Genomic DNA, 27,604 nt, shown 5'->3' on the forward strand with positions numbered 1-27,604 from the left:
AGTCAAGGGTATTTCAGCATTCAGTGCCTGGATTGATTAAGGTGACGCTGAACAACACATTTAAATGTATTTCGTTTTTTTTTTTATTATATATATAGCGTAAAATTCATCTCAAGGCACTTTTCAGGACAAATAGATCTGATCCATTCTCAGTTATATAAAATCAATTTTGATTAGTGCAGAAAGACGAATTTTGGCATTAAAGGCTGACAAATTAAATTGCGCAAAATATGTCACACAAGAATAACATGCCATAACTAATTCAAGGCTGTGAGCTTTCCTATTATATATTCGCAACTTTTTTTGTTTTTTTTTTGTTTATCTCTGTAGATGTTTAAAACAAATAAACAAATTCAACTATCTCGTAGTTTAGTTTTCAATTTATTTATTGGTTCATTTAAAGAATGGACTAATGAGTAAATGTGTGTTTTTAGGAGTGATTTATATACCCGCAGTCTCCAGTAGAGGGCGCTCAGCCAGCCCGGACCGAGCTGAAAGCAGGGGGCGCAGTATAGGCTTTAAAAAAAACACATTTAGGTCATGCCAAAAGGACCAACACTAAAATTAGAGACTGTTGCCTCCAGAAGAGCTGCCAAGCGGCGCTGCATAAAGTCGTCTTAACGACAGGCTGTCTCACTGGCTGCTGAGGAAAGCCAGGTTTTCCACGGGTGACATTTAAACGCCAAACGTTGACAGGACAGAGGAGCTTCTCCGTGTGTAACGCAGGGACAGCGCTGGATTCACACCGAGCGCTGATCCGCAAACCATGACTATTTACAAGTATTTATTTTGAATACGCCATATACACTCTTGCACTCTTCTGCAGATATGTCTTTCTTAACCATACCAAGCCAAGAGGGCCTTTTCACAACGATTAAAAACAGCAAGTCAGCCGGGGAGACTCAGGCTCGCTCAGGCATGGACGCCGATGAGGAAAACGATGATGAAGAGGATGAGGAAGATGATGACACCGAGGATGTTCGGCTCATCCCCAGGTGTTCCCCGGTTCCCAGGAAGCGGGGCTCGTCCATCTTCGACGAGACAGCCGAGTACATGCGAATCCACCAGGCGCTCTCCGCAGGAAAGAGAGTGTCGTTCGCCGATACAACAGGTGGAGATCTGGTGGATGTGCGCGAATTCGTAGCCTTTGACTCGGACGAGGAGGACAGCGCGAAGTGGGAGGAGGAGGAGGCGAAATATCGCAAAGCAGAGCGGGAGCCGACCTATACAGTGCACCCGGAGTTCCACGCTCCCGGCAGCGGCGTCCTGCTGCAGGCTGTGCGCTCCAACAAAGTGGAAGTTCAGCAGATATCTCCAGTGGAGGATGAGCCGCTCGCATTCAGTGGGATAATTCGAGTGCTGAACATCTCCTTCCACAAGGCAGTGTACATCAGATCAACCATGGACAGCTGGGCCACTTACTTTGACCACCCTGCAGATTATGTGCTTGGGTCTAACGACGGGGACACAGATCAGTTCTCCTTCAAGCTGTCTTTTGCACCACCTTACACCGCGCACGGCTCACGCATTGAGTTTGTCGTGCGCTATGAAACCTCGGATGGTGATTACTGGGCCAATAACTCCTCTATGAATTATGCTGTGACGCTGCTTTTGTCCTATGAAGATGATCCAGCCCAGCCCAGCACTGATGTGACACAAAAAAGAAGCATCCTGAAGACACCCAAAGTCTACAGGTAGCTGCTTTATGTTGGGTAGAGGGCGCCAGGAGGACCTCTTATGGTGTCTGTGCCTGCAAGTGAGGTTTGGCCCAAGGTTGTATGGCGCCTTAAGCAGAATTAGATTTTGGGCCCCCTTCGTGTTAAGAACATCTCCACCACTAACAGCATTCAATGCAGATTTGGTGGAGCGGGCCAAGTTTAATTTGCTGAGCTGAGATTAAAAGCAATCACAGATACTTAATTATTATTTGCTGAGATGTATATGTGAACAAACAGAGCTTCAGAGTCATTTGTAAGCTGTCCCTCCTGTTAATAATTGATCTTTACAGGGCAAGCGAGGTGATTTGAGAAAATAGCTTTATTTAGGAATACAGTGCTTTGCAAAAAGATTTAGCCTTCAACAAAGAAAAACTTCAGTATATTTTATTGGGATTTTATGTAATAGACCAACACAAAGGAGTGTATATTTTTAAAGTTGAATGAAAATGATACATGGTTTTCAAACGTTTTTACTAATAAATAATCTAAAAAGTGAAGTGTACATTTGCATTAAACCTACCTGAGTCATACTTAGTAAATTACTGCTCCAGGTCTGCTGGATTATGTCTCTGCCAACTTTGCACATCTAGAGGTTTAGACACTTTTTCTTTTTTTTTTCCATTTTTCTTTGCACAGTCGCTTAAACTCTGTCAGATTGCATGAAAAGCATCTGTCAACAACAATCTTCAGGTCTTGTCACAAATTCTCTAGTGAATTTTGGTCTGGACTTTGACTAGACCATTCTAACACACGTATATGCTGTGGAATGCTCTTCCGTTTTAGCTCTAGCTGTATGTTTAGGATCCTTTTCCCAATGGGAGGTGAACCTTCGTCCTGGTATCAAGTGTTTTCCAGCCTCTATTTAGCTCAGTCATTTTTTTACTGCTGAAGAACAGCATACTGCTGCCATCACTATGTTTTATTGTGAGGATGGTGTGTTCAGAGTGTTAGTTTTGCATGTAGACCAAAAGTAAAAATGTTTGTCTCATACTATCAGAGCACCTTCTTCCAGATATTTGCTACAAAGCTTGTAGAAAACGGTATACAGAAAGTTCAGTTGTGGCCCTCTTTCAGCAGTGCCTGTCTTCTTGCCCTGTGGAGTTCATGCTTGATATATAGTTGTCCTGTGGACAGATTCTCCAACCTGAGCTTTGGGTCTCTGTAGGTCATTCTGAAGTAAGTGTGGATGCTTATCTGATTATTGCTGTCCTTACCTGATCTGTCAGTTTAGCTGTATGGTCATGTTTTACTACGTTTACAGCTGTGTCTTTCCATTTTAGCTGATGCACTGCAAAGTGTTCTGTGGGATATTCAAAGCTTGGGATATTATTTTATAACATAACCCTGCTTTAAACATCTCCACAACTTTATCCCTGACCTGTCTGCTGTGATCCTCGGTCTTCTTGTAGTTTTTTGTTCACTAAGGTTTTCTAACAGGCCTCTGGGGCCCTCACAGAACAGTTGTATCTATACTAAAATTACATACTGCTGAACTCTTTGAACTCTTACCCTTTGAAGACAGACGTTTTCATTGGACTAACTTAGGGTTATCAGGTTTGGGGGTGGGTTGTTGCTGAATATGAACGCATGCTGCTATTTTCAGATTCTTAGAAAACCATGAATATTATTCATTCATCTTCACAATTATGGACAACTCCTTGTTGGTCTCTCATATAAAACCCTTAAAAGAATTTAATTTAAAAAGTTTAAAATCTAGATTAGCTTTCAGATAGAGTGATCCCTGAAATACAGACACAGGGGCATCAACTACAGAGTGGTATCTGCTTACTAATACCCTTTGAGCCTTTCTGGCTAAAATGAGCATTCACCTCATTCAGTGGTTCTCCTTGGAATCGACGCTCTGCCATGAAGGAATCTACATGTAAATCCAAATTGCGATGAATGTTCAGACTATACGACACGCGTTCAAACTTCGTATTCCTTCTTGCCCAGAAAGAGATTTTTAGAAAGCGCACACACTGCACTGAATGTAGTCCCCGTGGTGTGTGACGCGGTGTAAATAGGAAAAGGGCAGGTGTCGTTTTCAGTCCTGGTGTTTCCCCTCGCACTAAAATTGAACTCTGACCTTTAATATCACTTGTATGGGAGTGGAGCGATTTCAAAGGAGCAGACTACCCTCTGCCCCACATGTAAATGAGAGGCTGGTGTACAGATCGCTCTCTTCCTTCTGCAGTTCGTTAAAGCCAAATAATCCTCTGATTTATTGTAACATCAACATGAAAGAAAGTATTAGATCTTGCTGTGATAAAGGTCTCCCAGCTTGTTAGGGACATATAAAAGGGATAAAACAGCTCATAAACTTATAGTCGTCATGTAGACCTTAACTGCTGCAGCTGCTAGGAGGCATGGGTCTGATGGTTTATCCAATACAGATTAAGATAACTATAATTAAAGAAATAACCCAAAATTTTCAGGTAGTCTGAGACTTAATGAATTAGACTGAATTGTTTTCCTAATGAAAAAAAAATTAAAACATTCAAATTAAGCATTGACTAACAGAGTTAATCTTGATATAAATCGAATTTACACACACCTGCCCTCATGGCTACAACATACTATTTTTTCCTGTAATGTCATGCTCAGGGTCAAAGGATAGACCAGACATGTATCTTAGAGTCCTAACTTGGAGATACTCACTACATAAAATGCAACTTTTAAGTTTGTAACCAAACCTGTAAAATTCAAATACAATTCTTTGAGAAGTCAGCAGTCTTAAATAATATGCTTTATTCTGTAATTAAATGAATTTAAAAGACTTGAATTGATTTCAGTCCTTGCAAAATGATGGTTTCACATCCCCAGATCTGTTGAGGACAAGAATCTGTGTTACATCTGCGTCATATTTTTAAATCATAGAAGGCAGAACATGTAATAAACCCAAGGAGTATGAACGGCTTCTGAAGACCTTGCCACATACGTTGTCACACATCTTGAACTTGGGCCCCTGGCAATGTTGCGCCACCCCCCCACCCCATTTCTCTTTCGAAAGATGTGCAGAGAACATTCCTGTTTCATAGTATTAGCTTTTATTTAGCGCTGTTCGCGATCGCTCCTCCTCATACATACAGTTTTACTCTGCAACACAGCTTATTTGACTTGTAGTCTTAGTCAACAACATTTAACTCTGTAGTTTCCCACCTCGACATCTACCTTCACAAATAATCTAATGATAAAAATAACTGCAGAGACTTTTGGCGTCAAAAACACCCTGCTGGGCTTTGCATAAGGTCAGAAGCAGCAGATTAAATACACAGGAGAGTAAAAATCAGGTATTGATAATGTTTTTAATAATCTTGATCTTCTTCTGACTTTAAGAGAACATGCAAACCTCATGCAGAAAGACACCAGACAGGAAATTAAAGCAAGGTCACAACTTTGTCTCTTAATTGGACAAATAACCCTGATCATACTGCCAAATTAGTTACAATGTGGCTACAGGACAACAAAGTCAATGTTTTGGGTTGGCCATCACAAAGCCCTGAATTTTAGTTATCACATGCATGGAAATAGGGTGTAATACAAGGTTTCCAGAAAATAACAAATTATTTATGAGTTTTGACCATTGTCATGAATATTTATCACCATTATTAATGGAAATACCTAATTGCCAAGAAAAGTAAATTCTCATACAATTGTTCTAGTACATGGGTACGAATTGACTTGTTTTGAGGTACTTTATGGAAGTAGGACAAAATGGCAGCGTGTAGGTATGAAATGGACGTTTGAAGGGACAAACGGACCCAAAGAAAAAGACATAACAGGCCATTTAGGCCAAAGAACATTTCTGAACAGATTTCACCTAGTTTGCACAATTTTGCAAAGTTGTGACAAGTACAGTTGACATTTATTATATGAGTACACTCGGTCTCAGACTATTGTGCCACACTCAAAAACTCTATTGTAATTTAAAAGGAATAAAAAACACCACTCAGGTTAAGTGGCCTGAAGAGCAAATCAGAGCAATGGACAAAATGTCCCTTCTAGACAATATCACAATCTCTCTGTTTTGGTGGATTTTTACCATCGTCATATTTTCCTCCAGTTAAAGATCCATCATCTACAGGTGTCTCCAACTACAGTCCTTGAGAACTATTGTCCTGCAGCTTTTAAATGCATCAGCACACCTGAATCAAATGAATGTCTTGTTACCAGGCCTTTCAGAAACTTGATGACATGCTAAAGAGGTAATTCAAACATTTGATTGAGCTGTGTTGGAGCAGGGTACAAATGTTGCAGGCCAATCGCAGGCCAGTAGCTCTCGAGGACTGGGGTTGGAGATCCCTGCACCTCAATTAGCACTGTACCCAATGCTGTATATGTGTCCTTAGCAAAATTGATACTGCAAGGAGTTTCATCTATTGTATTGCCCCAGTAAAGAGAAAGTAAACCCCCTCTAAATGTATGGAGTTTTATGTATTTTGTAATTATGTAGGGTGTTTGTGTCTTTTTTTCAAGTTTGTTTAATACATAATGAGAGGATCGAATATTTGATGTAGTGTTTTGTAAAAATTGAGTCTAGATCAAAATCATTTGAGAATCAGGAGTTTAGGAAGGGGTGTACTTTAATTTCATCATGACTGAGAAGATGTTTAAAATTGTTCAACCGAATGAAAACACAGGTTGCTTTCTTTTCTTGCAGTATGGATGATTACGTGGCTTCAGCGGATGATCAGGAGGAAGAAGATGGTACTGAATAAACATGAACACAAATTGCAGTTGTCACTTTTCTTCAGCATCTTAGGAATAGAAAAAATATAAAACTGTTGTGTTTGTACATGGATTGTGAAAATGAGAGATTTGTATTGTTTATATTACGTGATATAAAACTTTGTTTTATTCTCACATGCTTTTTCTTCACTTTTCCATCCGTGAGGATGTTTTTATTGTTGGTTTTCTGTGAAATGAGATTATTGCTTTATGTGCTAAGACTCATCACTAATCTTTGAGTTTATTTCTTCTGTTTTACATCAGCAGAGGAGCCAGAGGAGATTTTAAGAGCAGAATTAGTCAGGCCTTCGGCTCTGTGTCCAGTCATCATTCATCCCGAGATCGATGTGGAGGTAAGGATGAAGTAAAGAGAGTAAGAAACCAGCTATTTCTCTGCTAAAGTAAGAGGGCTAATTTTGAATGAGCTGATCTTGGTCTGCATGCAGTTGATTACAAACTCATACTTAACAGATAATCAGATAAAGTGTTTTCTCCATTTTTTAAGTCATGAATCTAATAAAACATAACAAACATTTGTGTTCAACTTTAAAAAGCTTATCATCACTGGCTTGGTTTATATTGTTCACAGCTCATTGAAGCTTCAGCGACAACTTAGGTAATGTCTCACTTCCCACCAATGTAGCACGTCCACTGATCATTTTCTTTATTAGTATTCGTATCATGGTGCATGTTCTTTGGGGTTTTGGCCTTTGTGATATGTTTGTGTTGATTTTGAGTTTTATCTTTCTCTGTTGAAAGATAAATGAGAACACCACTTCTTCTTATAACATCCACAAGTAAAAATCTCCATATTTCCATCAGCTATAGATGGTAATAAACAGCACAGCCCAAAGCTTCCTATTAGTGCTTTCTTTATAGAACAAGAATCACAAAGGGAACAATAAAGTTGAAAACGGAGGTATTAAAGAGTAAGAAATTTATATCAGAAATAAACTAACACAATAAAAAATAAAGTACTGATCTGATTTATTCTCATGGTTTGCTCGTCAGTTGTGTTTGCCATCTCCCCCTCTTGTCTCTTTCACCGCATTATTCACATGCATGCTTAGCATTGCAGCTAAAGTTGACACAGCCTTGTGTCTATAAACAAAACCTAATGCTAGCTTTCTAATGTAACCGTTTGAAGTGGTTCACTGACATTTAGTCATGCTTAAAAGTTTGATTGCCCAGAAGGATTATTCTTATTTTTGCCAAAATGAATGCTGAGAATGTTTAATTGATTTAGTAGTGATTGTTTTTACAACGGGATCCAAGTCAGAATGATTGGGACTATTTATGAATCATAAGACCCCAATTTGCAAAAATTGGACTAGAAAATGGAAATTGTATGTTTTTCTGACTTTTTAAATAATTTTCATACCATATATTGTGATATATTTTTTTGACACCATCCTGCCTTATTTTAGGCCCTGTCCAAGATTCAAGATTGCTTTCATAGTAGTTTTTATAGATATACTAGAACATAAAAAAACATTTGTTTCCCCAGCAAAGCCATAAATTAGTGCAAAAAAGGGACAATATTAACATTATGAAATTGTCTCAGTTGCAAAGGGACAAACATTCATAACAGATTGCACTGAATGCTGTTGTAAAGAGGAAAACAAAACCAATTAGTAAGCACAAACTGAGAGAGATGGGTGTACAGCCTGAATACAGTCCAAAATGTCCACACTAACACAGATATTTTCCAAAACTTTTCTATTGTATTTGAACCCCTCATCCACATGCAAATTGATGTTTTGGTGACAATGATTGAGATTTTTAAACAGTTTTTTAACTATGTTTGTGAGCTGGTACTGAAAAGGCCTACTTTGTGCATCCCCACTATTGATTTCTGTGCAAATCAGAACAGTAACAGACGTATATTTGGTTTTGTTTTGGGGTTTTTTCTGAGTACACGTCATATATCCCTTTGCAACCTTGTAGCTTTGCAATTTTGGTTGTTTCTAATCAACCTTGTTTTAATTTGTACCCACCAGAACATTTCAAACCTGCTTTGAAAACTGATGATTTAAAGTATTTTTTATCTTCTAGTCATTGGATGTTTAATGACTCTAATAAATAACACCTAACCGGAAGAGGTCTCTCAGGGTTATTTTGATTTGATCGGGGGTCAAAATCTGTCATATTTCACAAGTGCCAACTGACCCAAATACAGATGAGAAAAATAAATGAAAAAATTGTGTGATATCATTTTTTTTATTATAATAAATTAAATAAATTATAGTTGAGACTTGAGCATTTTTATGTCTATTTTTCTTCATAACTCATGAAACCAACTTACTACAAATAAAAACGTGTAAAAAATGGTTTTTTAGAGGCTACCAAAAGGAAGTAGAAAGGGATGGAATGGTTATGCATGGGTACAAAATGGGGCTACACATTGGCAAAAGGGGGGTGAAAAAGGACCCTTTTTCACATCTATCTCACTTTGACTTGATTTATTTCATTCAGCTTCAAATGGAAGCTCAAGAAGTTATGACTGAGACAAAAAAGTAGATAATTTCTTTGGAAAACTGTTTCCGGTTTTGTTATTTGCTTTAGTTTGCTTATTCCCCGTTTTAGTCTTTGATTTTACATTCGCTCAGGATCTTCATTAATGTTAAAGTTGTGTTCACCTAAGAGCAAGGAAAATGTATTACAGCCTTATTGAACTGTGACAAAAATTACTGTAGCCGTAGATGTTGTTTTTAAAAAGCAGAGGGAAAAATGATCAGTTTTATAAAAATACCCAGTTTTATAGCTGTAGTCTTAATGCAGTCATGTGAAACATTTAGGACACCCCATTAAAGATTGAGTCCTTTAAAAAAAAAAAGGCACATATTGATGGCTAATCCATTTTTTACCTCTGGAAAAGGAGTTATTTAATTAAAGGTTTATGTCAAAAACTAACCTTGATTAGGACACCCTACCACCTAATAGCTAGCCTTACTGGCTTTGGTTGAAATAACTTGAGTGAGACACTTGTAGCCATCAATCAATACCTGACGTTGGTCTGAGGAAACTCTTCCCCACTCCTCCCTTTCTGCTGTGAGATGTTTTGAAGGTTTCTTGCTTGTTCAACCCATTTTAAGTCACCCCAAAGCGAAAACGTTAAAAAAGTTATTTCCTTCCATTTTATTTGTTTATCTTTATAACTTTCTGTGTTTTTAAAATGCTGTAAAATGTCCAAATATATTAGAAAAAACAGAAAGGCTGTCAAAGGGTGTCCTAATTTTTTTCACATGACTGTAAGTAACAGTCATAATAAACATATTTTTAGAGGCCATATTTTTTTGCAGTTTGCTTTTAAAAGAATAACAACTGTATTTAAGCTGGATGTGTACAAATGAATCTTAGGCTTCTACTATATATTCTTCGGGATTGGAGAACTGAAGTGTATTCAGTCAATCATTTCACTGGACCGTTTATGTCTTTATGTCCTCACCGTTACAATGTCAGCATGAAGTTCATTTAAGAGAAAAGCATTGGTGTGTTTTTAAATGCTTTTCATTCAGTATGCTGTAGAAATGTTGAATTCAAATCCTTTCTTCTTTCTCTCCTGTTAGCTTTCATTGTTTTCTTATCGTTTACTTTAACAGAAAGCAGTTCCCCAGTCTGGTTCCTCTGCCACACCTGAACACGGGCCTCCTTTCGTTGATGGCTCAATGTCCACTCCCACTGTATTCACAGAGGAACATTTACCTTCAAAGTCTTCTGAAACGGAACTTCAAACTAAGTCTGCCTTAGTTCTGCATGCTGATGAATCAGTCCAACCAGATAGGTTTCAATCTTCACTGACACTCCACTGGCAATCTGTGAACCACATGTCAGAGCAGTCCGTGCACAGTCGTTCCACTGCAGCGCTGTCTCTCTCAGGTCCTTCATCTCAAGAATCCGAACAGAGTTCAGACGAGTCTCAGGCTAAGACAGTGAAAACCCCTGCTTCAGAAGCTCCTCTCTCACGTCCTCCTGTAGCAGAGATAAATTTGCTGTCAACAGCAGGAGAGGATTGGATGGCTGCGGAGTGTGTCTCCTGTCCCTGTGTGACTGAGGGCCTGGAGCGGGAGGCTAAAGTAGGATTGAATGAACTTAATGAAGGACTTTTCGAAGTTTTAACAAAATCTGCAGCACATCATGCAGGCAGAACCCCTGTAGCCGAGACTCATAAACCTGTGGAAGTAGAGAATGAAGGTCCATTATCACGAGAGGTGAGCAGAGATGTAGCTCCTCAATCTGTCTCAGCCTGTAGTGAGAAAGAAGATCCTACATGTATTTCGCTGTGCAAGCCATTAGAAAATGCATCATTCAACATGTTGTCAGATGTTTCTGAAATTATGTTTGAAGGCGACGTCAGCCTTAATCTGAGGCCTTGCGTCTTTTTTCTAACTGGAGTTGTTTCTCTCTCACTAGTGATGCAGGCACCCAGTGCCCTCTTTTTCATTGGGCTGCTTCTGGTTTTGCACTGTTTTTGAAGTTGCTCCAAAGGTTTAGTCTGATCTCCTGTCAAGTCAAATGCCTTTTAATGTTTTCAAAAAAGCCAACAAGTTTAAGAATGAACATGTGTCCCTCTGATATTGTGCAAAATCTAATTTAGACAGCTTGCAAAAGTATTTTCCCACCTTGAACCATTTCACATTTGCTTATGCTACAACTACAGTATACAGTAAAGTGGATAGTTGCTTTTCAAAAGTTTTCCAAATAGCAATCTGAAAAGTGTGGCATGCATTTGTATTCAGCTGTCTTTATGCTGAGTCTCCTTAATAAAATCCAAGGCTATTCATTTCCCCCAGCCGTTCCCATTCCCTAAATAAAATCTACCTGTGAGTAATTTTAATCTAAATCCAGCTGTTCTGTGAAGCCCTTAGAGGTTTGTTAGAGAACATTAGTGATCATGGAGACAGCAGAAAGGTTAGGGATAAAAGCGTGGTTAGCTTTAAGGAGAGTTAGATTACAAAATAACATCCCAAGCTTTGAACCTGGCCAATGCATCATTCCAAAACTGAGAGAGTATGACAGAACTGCAAATATGCCAAGGCATTACCGTCTATTTAAACCGACAGGCTAGGATAGTATTAACCAGAGAAGCAGTCAAGGGGTTAATGGTGACTCTGGAGGAGCTCTACAAATTTGCTCTTTATGAAAATGTGGGAAACAAAAAGTTACTGTTGAAAGAGGGTCATAGGAAGTCTCATTTAAAGTTTACTACAAGGACTTGTGCAGAGACGCAGGGAAGCTAGTCTGAGTTGAAAAGAAGATGAATGAAGCTAAACACTTCGTGATACTGTAAGAAAATCTTTTAGAGGCTGCAAAAGACTTCAAACTAGAGCAGAAGTAAACATACAGTCAGAGATAGAACGAAATTATTTAGATCAATGCATATCCATGTGTGTCAAAATGTTCATACCAAAATCCAATCGAGAATTTTTGGCAAGACTTGAAAAGTAATGTTCACAGGCACTTTCTATGAAATCTGAGTTTGAGCTATTTTGTAGAGTCAGCAACATTTTCAGTATCTGTGCAAAATGTGATACCAAAAAACACCTGCAGCTGTAATTGCACCAGAAGATTCAGATGATTCTACAAAGTATTCACTCATGGAGGATGCAGACAGATTCATGCCAGACTTTAATGATTTCATTGGTAAAATGTCAGAACTATGTATCATTGTCTGGTCACTTTATAATTATTTCCTACGTATAAAATCAACATAAAATACATTCAAGTTTGTGGTTGTAATGTAACAAAATATGAAAAACCTCAAGAGGAAAGAAGACTTTTGCAAGGTACTATATGCATATAAAATGCTGCAGGTTATGTTCAGGCAGTATGTAGCACCATGGTAAAACTAAAGAGTATTTGCTTCAGTAATATTACGATCACTTAATTGAAGTAAATTCCTAAATGCTTTGCCTAGGGGATCTATAAATGATCTTTTTCTTGCTGTGTGAAGATAGTACATGTGGTGTTGTTAGGTTAGTTTTGCAATGCACCTTTTAATGCAATCACCAAATTTAGCAAAGGGTTGGGTATCGTTCCTTGACTAGATAAAAGACAGAAGTGATAACAGTGATTTAAAAGCGATGACAGTGAGAAAGTGCCTTAGAGTCTAATACCACTGGCAATCATAAGGGCACCGGTCACTCTAAAACATAACACATCTGCTCAAATGTTTTTTTATTAGGTTTCAAGCTAAAATCTGATCCTCATGCTTGTGATCCGCTTAAAAATGGTTTAAGAATTACATTTATATTAGGTCTTTTTATTTAATAACACACCAGTGGGAGTGATTGAAGAAGCTGCTGGACACAGCAAAATGGGTTCCAGTTGGTAACTTGGTTTGACAATTTTTGAGCCATATTATGCTGATGGAGTAGGTCACACATCTATATTGGCTTTCTTAATTGGATAACTAACTAACATTCTAGTGATTCAGATGTCCTCATTCTTTTAGAAAATGTCTTATTTTCTTCATGGCTTCCAATTTTAAAGCACATATTTGGATGTTCTTTAAAGTGCTCCACTTAACTGAATATCTAATATCATATTTATAACAACAAAATAACAGCCTCCCATACAATTTCCAAATTGAGTTGGATGTCCCTGAAAACTAAAATTTGTTCAGACAAGCAGAGGAGAACTTCTATAGTAGTAAAAATATGCTAGTTTGTACTAAGCTCAATGGGGGAACTTCTTTAACAGTTTTTGGATGACCTTCTGATCTTGATTTACCTGTATAAATAATGTTTTGTAAATTACGGTCCCAGGTAGACTAAAATATGTCAGTCTGTGCAAGAACCTGGAGGCAAGGGGAACAGTTGTTGCTTCAGTTACTCTGTAGCCTGGTTTCTGACTGCAGCTATTCTAAATCCATCTTAATTCTCCTGCTCATTATTTGTTTTTGTTTTTTGTGAATTGTGTTCCCATCTATAGTGAAACAAATGGGTGTGTGCAACAGCACAGCTAGTGCTTGCTTAAGCTGACAACTTCTTGCTCCTTTCATCAGTGCTTTCCATTTGAAATCAGAAGTCAGAATTTATGAGCTACAAGTTGGATAATGAACTGTAGCATCCCTTGTACCTGTAAAGCAAAGTTCAAATTCCACCTTGGAAAGTCTGAGGTTCTTTACCAAACACGTGTCTTAAAATCCAATATGGCTGCCATGCGTTAAAAACAGTAATAGCTTCACTAATAAACGCAAAGAGCTGTACAACCTGTTAATAAATCTATTGCGGCAGAGTTTACATGTGCCAAAAGCTACGGGTTTATTCTCTTGTATTACTAAAAAATATTTAGACTGGTCACTGACCAAGTGAATATGGAATTCCCACACAATTAATTTGCTTTTTAATGGTTTTTATTGTGAAATATAGTCCTAATTAGGATACAGTCAGCGTGTGCAAGAAAGTCTTGATTCACCGCACAACTACTGCTTGAGTTAGCCAATAATGTTTTATCGTTGTGTCAGAAGTCAACAATCAACTGTACTGATCGTGGAAGTTTAAAACTCCAACTTGGACCCTCAGCTAAGAATCCAATATGGCTGCCATGAGTTTAAATTGCAGAGACTGCTGATGTAATAAATTGTTTACTTGCATTTCTGAGTTTGTATCTCACTCACACTAGTCTGTTATTGGACATGCTGCAGCATATTTTAAATGTTCAAATTGCAGAAAAATATGTTATCATCTTGTATAGCTAATAGCATTAAACCTGGTGGCTGAAGTAGAAGATCCCAATGGTTTTCCAGCTCACAGCTGGAATAAGGTCGTACCAAGATCAAAGTTTTGATTTCTGAGGTAAAAAGAGCACAGAGCCACTAGAACTAAGTACTCATTGTGCTTCGCATCTGGTCAGAATGTTAGCAGCCAAAGCTAATGGTCCCAACCATTACCCAGAATAGATATCAAAAACCCTTGCCACTAACTGATGCTAGTTTGCATCTTCACCTGACATTTTGACATTTAATAGAGTTTGCTAGCAGAACAGTTTATGGTAAATGTAAAGTCAGAGTTAGCTTCTTGAAGCCTTTGGGTGTTCTTGTGCAAAAAATTGAGAATATTTTCACTTTTTAATCTCATGGGACATTGCATATGCAATCAAAGCTTACACCTGGCAGTGACTCAAATGAGGGATAACGACACTCCTCCGTCTTTTCTAAATATGGTCTCCCATGCCTCCAGAATACGAAGATGGGAACGACCAGCTGCCAAAATGTTAAGTTTTAAAATTGTCTACATATCCGTGGACAATAGTTTTATTTTAAGCCAAACCAACATGCTGTGAATTCAACTTTAATTAATTGTCATATGTTGTGTTGTGGAGTGTGTTACATCTTCAGTGTTAAAAAAAGCTTGGGAATTGCTGTACAAATAGAGTTTTGTTTGTAAAGTGCATGATAACTATTTTGCCTAATTAACTAGTGATAGGCACTAAGATATGGCACTTTAGGGAGAAAACATATGTAGCAATTATAATTAAAAGTGATATCAATGATGTGATAACACAAACCACCTCACTGCTTTTCCTGGACGGGAATTCCTGTTGATTTATGCCAGAAAACCCTTGTTGTTGCACAGCACCAAACTTTATAACCCTGTTTTGTGAACCTCACAAACAGATTTAAGCACAAAATGAAATGTTTGAAGTACAATGTACTGGAATTAAACATGATCCCATCCCCTGTTGTGTGACCTTATTTTCTTTATCTATTTTACAGAAGTACATTCACTCCAACGTTATGCACAGACATGACATTGTTGTGCAGATCAGAGAAGATTGAAGTCACTGACTTACTTTTAAAACAACACTAGAGTCTTTAGAGCCTGCATGTGACTGGAGTGTGCACAATGTTTCCTGAAGTGGGAACATAACATGCAACATGAGCTACAGAAGAAAGCCAAAGGTCACATTGCATTGAAGTCACAGTGTTCTGCAGTGCCCCCTGACCATTGTAAGCTGAGAGAGGGATGTTAAGGTTAAAACCCTACCCGGATGATATGTCATAGACTATTTCTGATAATAAAAATAATCTCTGATTCTACAGGGACGTTTGTTGACCTTGTTCATTTAGTTTACTGTGTTACGGTCAATTCATGAATGCTATCTATACAATCTGGACTGCTGAAATCTAAAATACTTTCATGCAGACTTATTCTTTTTATGTGTGACATGATGACTAAATCATAGTTAAATGAGTCCTTTTTTTTCTTCCCTTTCAAATGTAGTTTGCTGGTTTGTTTTAATGAAAACAGCAGGATTGCCAACTTTGACAATGAAAGTCAAGACCAGATGATGACAAAAGAGAACACATTTTGCAAAGCATAATTAAAGAAAAACAAATGCATATTGACCATAATGATGAAATTCTGGCTAACTGTATTCTTGCCAAGGGACTGCAGGTATGAATTAGCTTATGCTATAATCTGGTTCAGTGCATCAAGTGTTGATATTTCTGTTTGAACTGTAATAAAGTTTATTTATCATTACTCTTCATTTATATATTTTGTTTCACAGCACTAGTGTTCTTTATTTTTATTTTTTCTGAAAATAGGCAGACAGGAAATGGGGTGGAGAGAGGGGGAAGACATGCAGCAAACATCCCCAGGCCGGGACTTGAACCCGGACAGCTGCTTCGAGGACTAAGGCCTCGGCATATGGGTCATGCGCTGCACCACGAACTGAGCCATTTCTTCTTTTCGGCTTTTCCCTCTCAGGAGTCGCCACAGCGAGTCATCTGTCTCCATCTAACTCTATCTTCTGCATCTTCTTCTCTCATACCCTCTATCTTAATATCTTCTTTCACTCCTTTCATAAATCTCCTTTTGCCTCTTTTCACACTCACCATTGCTCTGGACTGTTGACCCTAAGTAGTAAAAATCATCCACCTTCTTTATCTCTGTTCTCTGTAACCTCACAGCTCCACTTGGGTCTCTCTCATTCACGCACATGTACTCTGTCTGGCTCCAGCTAACCTTCATTCATCTTCTTTCAAGGGCAGACCTCCATCTCTCTAGATATTCCTCCACCTCTTCCCTGCTCTCACAACAGACCACAATGTCATCTGCAAACATTGCAGTCATTGGAGATTCATGTCTAACCTCATCTGTCATCCTGCACCACTCTAACATACTTCTCTGCTACTCCAGACCTCCTCATATATCACAGCTCCTCTCACCCTAGCACCCTATCATATACATTCTCTAGATCTACAAAACTGGTTAACTGTATTTGAAGCTATTAAAGGCAACGCCGGCCCAAGATTTAATGATGCCTTTAGCAGAATTCGATTTTGTGATTCTGAAGAGACGGTTATTGCCAACCAGCTACTACAGCATCACTTACATAAAAGTAAATATTTGGGACATCCTTTAGCTAAAGCCATAACTTGCAGAGAGCTTACAAAGCATCCAAAGGATCTTGTATAAATAAAATAACAGCATTAGATGTACACTGTGGCATAGTGAAGACACACCAACATGCGGAGAGAATATGGGAATAAAGCAACGTTGGGCCTTGGTCAGGGAGGTTGTCAACAGCCTCCTTGACCAGGGATTTAAGAAGTTCTGGCAAGTACTGATTATGTTCTGAGAAAAAATCTGAGAACCATCTCTTTTAATCTCAACATGTCTGAACTAAGAAATAGGGTTGCAAAACACAATGTTTTTTTCATGAGCTATAGTACTTTGAGTTTAGTTTGTCTGAAGTTTCGGCTGTTCCACCTTCTGTTATTCAGTCTCACCTGTCTCCACTTGAAAAATGATCTCCCTATGTTTTTATTCTTCTTTATTGTTTTTTCTCTGCTGGATTCGTCTGTTTGCTTCCTGTTTCTAGCTAGTCAGAATCTGTGGGGTCACCTGAAGAGGTCTGTGGACAAGAGATGGAGAATATACAAACTCCATGCAGAAAGACCCCTGGTCAGGATTTGAATCCAGGACCTTCTAGCTGCAGGTTAACAGTTCTACCAGAAATTGAACAAATAAAAGTAGCATTACTTAAAAATAATTATTACGCAAGTAGTAGTAAAAAGCAGTCATCATGAAAAAATGTAACGAGTAAAAAACATATTTGGTGAAAAGAGTACTCAAGTAGTGCTTAACTGTAATGTCTGATTTATGTTGTTTAACAATTGTGTAATTAGACATGACAACAGAAGAAATAATGTAAATATTCTAGCATTTTAATTTTCTTTTTCACAGCATAAAGCATTTGAATACCAATACAGGCAGCAAAGATCAAACAAAAATGGTCTGAGTACGCTGGCGAAGGGATTGGGTCAATCCCTGCTGACATTAGGGCTTAACATTTAATTGTATTCATTCAGTTTTTTCAGAATGTGGGCTGCATAGTGGCGCAGTTGCTAGCACTGTTGTCTTGCAGCAAGAAGGTGTTGGATTCAACTCCTGGCCGAGGGTCTTTCTGCATGGAGTTCGCATGTACTCCCAGCGCATGCGTGGGTTCTCTCCGGGTATTCCGGCTTCCTCCCACAGTCGAAAAACGTGACTGTTAGGTAAATTGGTTCCTCTAAAATTGCCCTTAGGTGTGAATGAATGTGTGCATGGTTGTTTGTCCTGTATGTCTCTGTGTTGCACCTGTGATGGACTGGTGACCTGTCCAGGGTGTACCCGGCCTCTTGCCTGTAGACTGGTGCCGATAGACACCAGCTCCCCCGTGACCCACTATGGAATAAGCGGTATAGAAGCTGAATTAATACATTTTTTTCACAAAGGGGGACCTATGCCCATTCTTCCTCCGCAGGACCCAGAATCTCTTTCTACAGCCCTGTGTGCGTGTCATCTCAGGTCCATCCAGCCTGGTTTGAGGAGAGAACACCGATGAAAGACATTCTGTTGACAGCTGGAGCGCCCCACTGTGTCCATGCAGTAGAAAACAGGCGATCCTTAGCCTTACAGGATCCCTAAGACAAGCTTTTTAAGTCGTGGCCCACAATACTGCACAGCAGGTCCGCCTCCTCCTCCTGTCTCTCTCCCCCCTCCTCCATGTCTCTCTCCCCCCTCCTCCATGTCTCTCTCTCTCTCTCCCTCCATGCCTCCGAATAAAACCGACGCTTTCCGCGAATGTGCGAGCTGCCTCCTCGCTAGCAGCCATAATTGGGATTATTCAGGAATAATTCGCCTGATCCTGGCCGCGCTGGTTTTGCTCGCCTTTTTTGCGTCATTTAATGATATTCTAGAGGTGATTTCGAAAGCAGCATCTTTTAGGTTAAAACCTCGGTTTACCTCAGCTGGATTTTTTTTTTTTTTTTGGCTTCGGCTTTTCTCATATATTCCATCTGTCATGGAGGCTTTTATTATGGACCTTTAAGATGTAGTCCACCTTCGCAAAGGCAGCAAAACAAAGACTGCATACTGACAGTTCAGGGGCAGCAACATCGCATTTTGTTTTGTTTTTGAAATTACATTTTTGACTGAAAGATGGGAAACAGAGGCGTATCGAGGCTGTTGTCTGGGTGGACTAATTGTCCTGCTGCCACTAGCCATTGTGCATTTCAAGACGTTTTATTTCGGGGATCCGCGATCATTTTTTCCTCCCTAACGACGGTGGGTGGGTTATTCTAAGCATTGGGATTCAGACATCAATTGGATACATATGATCAGAGACAAACAGATGCCATCCCATCGACGTGATGCAACATAAAATCTGTTTTCTCGGATGATATTCAAATGAACACATCCCTCCCTCTCTCTCTCTGTAAAAGGGTGGCGGTGGATTTTTTTGATTACTATTCTTATTTTTTTTTTAAATATATCTCCCTTATCCTGGATTGTCTGTTCAGCTGTTGATTATTATTATTATTCGACAGCCTCTCCGTCTCGTGTTTATTCCATGTTCCCCAATTGGATGGATTTATGCATAACAGGTGTTTGAGGCCGAGAGCACATCAGGAGCATGAAGCTTTATTATGTGTCTTTCCCTCGATTTAACGAGCAGTGAAACAAAGCGACTGGGATCATTAAATTTGTGTGTTTTTTGCCGTGAAATAAGAGAAGACCAGGAAAGGGGGAATACAATGAAAGAATGAAAGGTAGGTTATCATCTATATATGTTGTTCTCCAATCCTTGTCTCTCTCGCTCTCTCTCTCTCTCACACACACACACACACACACACACACACATACATAGATACATGCAAAAAAAAAAAAAAAAACAAACAAGAAAAGCAAAACAAAACCACAGGCAGAGGTGATTTTGACACCTGTTTATCTGTTTTTCACTCCACCCTGTATTTCTGGCCTAGCTGGCATTGCAGCCATTTGATCAGGTGATTTTTTTTTTTTCAAATTTTGCTTCAAACTACAATGACAAGGCCCACCCAAACAAGCGACCTATAATATATATATATATATATATATATATATATATATATATATATATATATATATATATATATATATATATATATGTGTGTGTGTGTGTGTGTGTGTGTGTTTGTTTGTTGTGTATATGCATGTATTATGGCTGGGAGATATGTTTGTGTATATGTAGCATTGTATGTCAAAATTGGTCTCTGCCAGCATTCTGATTTTGGCTTGTTTAATTATCATTGCTTTATCACTATCACTTTATTGCCTCCTGTTGAGTGAGGTACCACACTTCACACAGACGCAGGATCAAAAAAACAAAACAAATGGCTGCCCCTGCTCTGCTGCTATATTCCCATATTTGCTCTGTGCTATGAATGCTACAGATTGCACCCTCTGCTCCTTTGCACACATACAGAAGAGTGCAGGGAAAGCAAAAAATGTCCTGTGCTCATTTACAGCATCTCTGTTTGTTGGACATGCCCAGGGTTGGTTAGCTGTGTCTGCTCCCCCCACCCACCCTCCATCTCTGTACACCCCCATGCATTCACTCAAACACCCACACTTGCACAAAGTATGTGAGCTGTTGTATCTTAGCAACGGGCTAGGTAATTACTGAGTGAGCCAAGGAGCTGGCATGCTGTAGAGCTGCTGATCTGATCCCAACGTTAGGGAAACAGGAAGGCAGAGATTTTGAGCCGTGTCGTCCAACACGACACTTGTGTTTTGTATCCATTGAGTTCACTAGCATGCAGGTCAGACATCTTGTTCCATTTTTTTTTTAATCTCAGAAATGTATGTCTCTGTTCTCAGGCGGTGAAGCCACGGACAAAGAAGAAAGATGATTCTGTCGTGTAGAAAAGATCCGCTCGGCCTCTCCTTGTAGAGACCTGGAGAGACAACGACGGCGGCGGCAGGAGTTTAATAGCAGTTTTCTTAAGGGCCCGGATCAGGCAGGCTCTCTTGGAAGGGGATAGAATGTCTAACCAGAGCTTTGCCATCGATGGCCCTGGCAGTTTACTGGCCGTGCTGGCTTCCCAGAGTGGACTGGCCAAAGGCAGCAGCAGTAGCAGCAGCAGTGATGGCAGCAGCAACAGTGGGGGAATCACTGCCACAGATGTGTCTGCCTACTTTAAGCTGGTCTTCTTGGGGTTGATCATTTGTGTCAGCCTCGTGGGCAACCTCTTGGTGTCCATGCTGGTGCTGCGAGACAGGACACTCCACAAGGCCCCCTACTTCTTTCTCCTGGACCTGTGCCTGGCCGATGCAGTCCGCTCCGCTGCTTGCTTCCCCTTTGTGCTGGTTTCTGTCCACAACAGCTCAGCCTGGACTTACAGCACCTTGAGTTGCAAAGTTGTGGCTTTCATGGCTGTTCTGTTTTGCTTTCACGCTGCCTTCATGCTGTTTTGTGTGGCCGTCACTCGGTACCTCGCCATCGCCCACCATCGCTTCTACGCCAAACGCATGACCATCTGGACCTGTGCTGCCATCATTTGCATGGTGTGGACCCTGGCTGTCGCCATGGCATTCCCTCCCGTCTTTGATGTAGGAACTTACAAGTTCATCCGTGATGAAGATCAGTGCATTTTTGAACACCGCTACCTGAAGACCAACGACACCCTGGGTTTTATGCTGATGCTGGCCGTGGTGGTCCTGGCCACTCACGGCTTCTACGCCAAACTCCTGCTCTTTGAGTACAGGCATCGCAAGATGAAACCGGTGCAACTGGTGCCAGCTATCAGCCAGAACTGGACCTTTCACGGTCCGGGGGCAACCGGCCAAGCTGCAGCCAACTGGATTGCCGGGTTCGGTCGCGGACCCATGCCTCCGACTCTGTTGGGCATCAGGCAGAATTTACACAATCAGCACCGGCGGCTGCTCGGTATGGAGGAGGTGCGGTCAGAGAGGAGGCTGGGCAGGATGTTCTACACCATCACCCTGCTTTTCTTAGTCCTCTGGGCACCATACATCGTGGCCTGCTTCTGGAGAGTGTTTGTCAAGTCCTGCTCCATCCCTCACAGGTACCTCTCGATCACAGTGTGGATGAGCTTCGCCCAGGCCGGCGTTAACCCCATCTTCTGTCTCCTGCTCAATGAGGACCTAAGAAAAGTGTTGCGAGCCCACCTGCCCACTTACTGGAGGACTAAACAACATCTGCCCCAGGATGAGGCCTACTGCATCATGTGAGAAGAAATTAGGGTTCATTCAAAGAATGTTTCAGGTATTAAAGTGAAATTTAGAGGGCAGAAGGGTTTTAGTGCACTTGCTCTAAGCGTCAATGTCTGATTTGTTGTTTTGCACAACAAAATCAAAATTTAGCGACCAAGTTCAGGCAGGGTGCCAATGTTTGAAGAATGTCTATCTTTGAATAAGCCTGTGAGGTGAAAAGGTCTGGACAGGGGCAATAGAAAACCCTGGTAACACTATGGCGATGTGTACTTCTGACGTTGTACTGTATGAATGATAGATTGGAAAGATCACAACAATCACCACTCCAATTAGGTGTGACAGATGCCATTTTCAAAATAACGTTGCCTTATTTCAGACGGACACGGCCCAGAGCTTTCTACCGAGAACTAGTCTGTGTCACATAAAACCCTAAACTGATAAAAACCCCTTGAAGAAATGTGCCGTGGACTGTGAATAGAAGTGTTGATCAGAGCGTTACTAACTCTGAAACACATCAAAGAACTCAAAGGGGTCTGAATGGAGCGATAGACCCCTCTGGACGCCTTTTCATGTAATTCAAAGGAGACTGCAGAATATTAAGCAGACCCAATACCGTTGGTAACATTTAAATAGCTGTTGTGAAAACAGAAGCCCCCGAAACATGCTTGATTTTTTTGGACTTAGGGCGTGTCAGGTTTGTTTGTATGATACGACGAAAAAAAATTGCCTGTTTTGCTTTATTTGTAAACAATACATGTTAAAGCAGAAGACACTATTTTGAAATATGACTTCATTTCTTATTGTATAGACTGTACAGGAATGCACATTCCTGCTTGTGTGTTTTTCTATAGCATTCGCGCGTGCATGCGCGTGCGTGTGTGTGTGCGTGTGTGTGTGTGTGTGTGTGCATAAGAGCAAAAAGGTAGAGAGGCTGGAAGAGAGAAAGAGGCAGAACGAGACTGACAGGAGTAATGATGATAGAATAGGTTTCAGTAATACTGAGTCAAAATGAAAGCAGCTACACTTTCTTGTCTCAAAATCCTGCAAAATTCAGCCACCATCATATGGAAATTTATCCTTTAAATGGATTTCTGCAACTGAAAATGTGATATGATTTTTTTATGCTAATGTTCAAAAAATGTTAAATACTGGGGGTTAAGATTAAAAAAGGGGGGAGGGGCATATTAATTTTAACACTTGTATATTACAAACAGGGCAAAGGATTTAATGACTTAAATGATGTACGTATATTACATCGGTTTAAAAAAAATAGCAAATGTATATTTATTTGCAAACGATGGTCTTGGGAATGTTTTAAAGTACTGTACTGTTACTGTATGCTTTCACCAGAATACAACGCAAAAGAAGACACGCCATGAAGGAAACTTGAATGTTACCCGCCCCTCTTATATTCCCGCTCAATATAAATGTCACCATTTGAGTGTCTGGATCACAGTATGTTTGAAAAAGCAAAGGAAAAGCAGGCTAGTGTGTGGATCCTGGCTTAGTCTGCATTGAATTGTTTCTCCAAATTAAGATTCATGTAATGCAAATGTCTGACCTTCAGTGCGTTAGGCATAGAGATATCAATGTGCAGTCAATCTTCTAAATGTGGACACTTGCACAGCCTACTGTTCTAGCATGCATTCCACTGCGTTACATATTTTCCAGACTGAGTATTACAACTTGTACAGATGTTGATATGGAAAAGGCAAAGTGAGGTCCTTAATTTTTACGTCTGGCACTCTTTTGCGAGATGATATTCTGTAACTGTAAAGTTTAAATGAGGTGGTTCTTTGGCCCACTCATCAATAAAGACTCTACTTTTGATGCATTCTGAGTCATGACCTACCTGGACTGAGATATGACTGGGGATCACTTCAAGAGGAGCAGTGTGTATAGTGCACATTACATTCTATGTGCATTGTAGAAATGTTTTGACACTGAGCTCTAACCAACACCTGCTGTTTAAGTTCAAATAACATGTGATTTGTTTTCAGTACAGTACCTTGGAAAACTACTCATACTCCTTGAACATTTTCACATTGGGTCACATTACAACCACAAACTTTGATGTATTTTAATTGGATTTCATGTGATAGATGAAGACAGTAGTATTGCATGACCATGGAGTGAAGGGGGAAATTATACACGGTTTAAATGTTTTTTACAGTTAAAATATGTAAAAAGTAGTTCTGCAAAGTCAGTACTTTGTAGAATCCACTCTTGCTGCAATGGCAGCAGGTATGTTTCTCTACCATTTTGTTTGCAAAATAGCTCAAAGTGTCGAACGTCAATTTGAATGAAAAGCATCTGTGAACATTATTTGTCAAATATTGACACAAGATTCCTATTGTAATTTAGGTCAAGACTTTGACTGGGCTATTCTAACCTATGAATATGCCTTAATCTAAACCATTACATTGTAACTCTGGCTGTATGATTAGAGTTGTTCAGTTAGAAGTCGAACCCCCAGCCCAGTCTCACATCTTTTGCAGCTTTAAAAGGTTTTCCTCCAGGATCACATTGTATTCAGCTCCATCCATCTTGCCATCAACGCTGACCAGCTTCCCTGTCCCTGCTGAGGAAAAGCATCCCCATAGCATGACACTGCCAACGCCTTGTTTCATCGCTGGCATGGTGTGTTTAGGGTGATGTACAGTGTTAGTTTCCTGACTCACCGAATTTTGCACGTAGACCAAAAAGTTCAGTTTTGGTTTCATTAAACCAGAACACCTTCTTGCAGGTTTGCCATTTCCCCTACATGGCCTGTGGCAAACTGGCGTTCAAATGGCACTTTCTAGGGCTTTGTTTTAACTAGCCCATCATCTTGCATGACAAACAGTTGTGTTATTGACAGATTCTTCCACCTGAGCAGTGTATCTCTACATCTCGTCCAAGGTTCCCATGGGCCTCTTGCCTGCTTTTCTGATGAATGCTCTCCTTTCCGAGCCTGTTAGTTTAGGTGAATGGTCATGTCCTGGCAGGTTTGCAGTTGTGACAAAATCTTTCCATTTTCAGAGGATGGACAGTGCTCTGTGATATGTTCAAATCTTGGGATATTGTTTTCTAACCTTTTTTCGTGTTAAACATCTCCATAACTTTATCCCTGACCTGTTTGCTGTATTCCTTGATCTACATGAAGTTGTTTATTCACTGATGTTTTCTATCAAAGCTCTGTGGCCTTCACAGAAAAGCTGAATTTGACCTGAGATTAAATTACAAACTCGTTTTACTAATTAGGTGTCTTGTGAAGCAACCGGTTTGGAGTTTATTTGAACAATCAGAATAAAGGAACCAAATAAAAATTTTTATTAGTAAAAAAACTGAAAACCATAAATCATTTTCCTATTTTTTTAAATTATGCACTACTTTGTGTTAATCTATCACATATAATCCTAATAAAATATACTGAAGGTTGTGGTTGTAACATGTGGAAAAGTTATAAATACTTTTAAAGACCCTCTAGGTTTCAAATCTGTGAAGGGGGATTCACAAGTATGCCAACATGACAAACTGTAGCGCTACTGCTGATTTGCAATTTTTATACAAAATATAAACACAGCATCCTCTTTAAATAGTGGTTTATGTAAATGAAGATTTGAGGCAGTAAAAAAAGTGTGAGATTGTGATGTTTTTGCAGGATTACAGAATAATAACAGCATAAGTCTTAAAGCGAGACTATCACCAAAGAGAAGAAGAAAACCTGTATTTCTTCACTGCTTTGCTTCAGAGGCTGAAGTAGAAAATTAAGAAAGTCTGGAGAAAATCACGTGGCAGGAAGATGTGTAAGGTTCAAAATAATTTTTTTATTTGGAACTTTAGTTTAATATTCATGCTTTGACATCTAATCGATAGACTCAGCGGGCAATGAACAAAGAAAAGTATGATGTGAGGTGTCACTTGATACTCCAGATACATGTCTCTAAGAGGTTAGTCTATAAATGTAGGTTGACAAAATTCTGGTTTATATCTTCTACAAAAGCTTAGATGAAAACAGAGTGGTCAAAAACCCCATCATATCCACTCTGCAGACATATCACAGAAATCTCATGCAGATCCAAACCTCTGAGCTTAACGGGATCTGCATCCAAAAGTAGTTTGCCTTTGTATAAATTAAACGTTTTGTTTGATTCAGTTATAAAACCACTGATCAAAGAGAGCATTATTATGTGCAACAAATAGCTACTGATACTAAATGTCCTGAATGTCACTTGAGGTAAAAGCTTTCATAAAACAGTCCCATGCAGTCCACAACACGTTATGTAAGAAGCTGTGGAGAATAATTATGCTATGTTAAGATAAAATGAATATGATGAAGAATGTGCTTTTTTTCTTAATTAGGGTCTGATTGAAATCAAGACACTGGATGGTTGCATAAGTACACTAAAAAACAATTAGCTCACATTTCAAATATGAATGGAAGCTAATTTCCACTGTTTGTCTTGGAGCTCTGAGACTGTGTATGTCAGAGATGTTGCCATCATGAGCAGCATCTTCAAAATACTCCAGGTTTGACAGGTTGCATCGAGTCTGTCTCCTCAAAACTGATGTTGAAGCCTCATCTCTGAGTGCTTATTCATAGTCTGCTTCCTTCTTCTCCAACATACACAAGAAAAGGCCGTCTTACCCACTAGGGAAAACACACCTGCTGTAAATTTGAAAGGGCCAGAAATGCATACAAGAATTTTGCCGTTGATCTCATCTAGGTTTTTCTTGCTTGTATCCTGCGTTTTGGAATCAGATCTTCCCGTGCGGCAGTCATTCATTGTGCTTTCCCTTTCACGCATCCGCATGTCAAGAAACTCTCAGCAGGTTTTGAGGGGATAACTGTGAACTCTAACAGTGTTGCATCTCAAACATAAACCTACAGGTTGAATTGGATACTGTCCTTTGCAGAAATTTCTGTTTTACTGGTTTTATTTCAGCAGCCTTTCTAAGAATATCATATCTCTTTCATCATAAAAAAAACGAAAATAAATTTGACCATGATTGCTCATACCAAGGACTCAGGAACACATATAGACTATTAAATAATAATAAAAGTTGTTATATAGTCATTCTAATAATTAAAGGTTACAGTTTTCCTGCATTTATAGATACAAAGTATTCAAGGAGGTCTTTTTTAAAATGGATTTTTTAAATCTTAGTACTTCCAACTTCCTTTTTGCTCCTGAAAGCAGCGTGGATACCTAAATGCAATAATATTCTCTGAAATGTTATTATCACATTATTCTGGCAATGCAACACCAATGGCTTATGTAGATGTAAAATATTGAATTACAAGCACAAATACATTCCTTTTGCCCTGTCTCTGTAATTTCCAACTCCTGTCAAACCCCCCTAAGAAAATATTGCAGTGTTACCATGTTCCTTATATTTGCAGAAATTGTTTCTTCTTTTTTATTTTATTTGGTAGAACAATGTATTACAGCCCAAACTTCCCCTTAACTTAGAGGTTACTTTCCCCAAAACCTTCCCAGACCTTAACAGGAAATGTACTGTAACTTACTGGGTTCTTTCGTGAAAAATTTACAAGTTACTTTCCTCGAACTTACTTGGTATCAAGGTGTATTATAAGGTGACTTATTAAAATGTTACTATTTGAAGTTTACATGGCACATTAGTGGGCCTCACCAGGTATTTTCAGAAACCTGTATGCACTAT

At 39.4% G+C, this 27,604-nt stretch overlaps 2 protein-coding genes across 9 annotated transcripts; both read left to right on the top strand.

The window, feature by feature from the left end:
- Positions 1-57: 57 nt before the first annotated feature.
- si:ch211-167b20.8 (protein phosphatase 1 regulatory subunit 3A) lies at positions 58-17,342 on the top strand. 7 transcript variants are annotated; one of them, XM_047362972.1, is made up of 5 exons: positions 58-1,694; positions 6,379-6,425; positions 6,711-6,799; positions 7,036-7,062; positions 16,000-17,342. In XM_047362972.1, the coding sequence occupies exons 1-4, from the start codon at positions 829-831 to the stop codon at positions 7,060-7,062; spliced, it is 1,029 nt and encodes a 342-aa protein (XP_047218928.1). In that variant the 5' UTR covers positions 58-828; the 3' UTR covers positions 16,000-17,342. The 7 variants fall into 7 exon arrangements, with proteins under 7 accessions (XP_047218928.1, XP_047218921.1, XP_047218934.1 ...); XM_047362965.1 differs by lacking the exon at positions 16,000-17,342 and adding an exon at positions 10,049-10,182; XM_047362978.1 differs by lacking the exon at positions 16,000-17,342 and adding an exon at positions 10,049-10,182 and having other exon boundaries at positions 6,714-6,799.
- Positions 17,343-17,915: 573 nt separating this feature from the next.
- On the top strand, positions 17,916-23,771 carry gpr173 (G protein-coupled receptor 173). 2 transcript variants are annotated; one of them, XM_047371449.1, is made up of 2 exons: positions 17,916-17,955; positions 20,582-23,771. In XM_047371449.1, exon 2 carries the CDS (start codon positions 20,747-20,749, stop codon positions 21,953-21,955), a length of 1,209 nt encoding a protein of 402 aa, XP_047227405.1. In that variant the 5' UTR covers positions 17,916-17,955; positions 20,582-20,746; the 3' UTR covers positions 21,956-23,771. The 2 variants fall into 2 exon arrangements, with proteins under 2 accessions (XP_047227405.1, XP_047227321.1); XM_047371365.1 differs by lacking the exon at positions 17,916-17,955 and adding an exon at positions 18,471-19,491.
- The last annotated feature ends 3,833 nt before the right edge of the window (positions 23,772-27,604 follow it).

This window comes from Girardinichthys multiradiatus, chromosome 1, assembly GCF_021462225.1.
Source record: "Girardinichthys multiradiatus isolate DD_20200921_A chromosome 1, DD_fGirMul_XY1, whole genome shotgun sequence".
NCBI lineage: Eukaryota > Metazoa > Chordata > Actinopteri > Cyprinodontiformes > Goodeidae > Girardinichthys > Girardinichthys multiradiatus.

Coding starts and splice junctions, on each gene's coding strand:
- si:ch211-167b20.8 (XM_047362930.1), top strand. CDS start 829: ATGTCTTTCTTAACCATACCAAGCCAAGAGGGCCTTTTCACAACGATT. Junction 1,695..6,378: donor AAGACACCCAAAGTCTACAG/GTAGCTGCTTTA, acceptor CTTTTCTTGCAG/TATGGATGATTACGTGGCTT. Junction 6,426..6,710: donor TGATCAGGAGGAAGAAGATG/GTACTGAATAAA, acceptor GTTTTACATCAG/CAGAGGAGCCAGAGGAGATT.
- gpr173 (XM_047371449.1), top strand. CDS start 20,747: ATGTCTAACCAGAGCTTTGCCATCGATGGCCCTGGCAGTTTACTGGCC.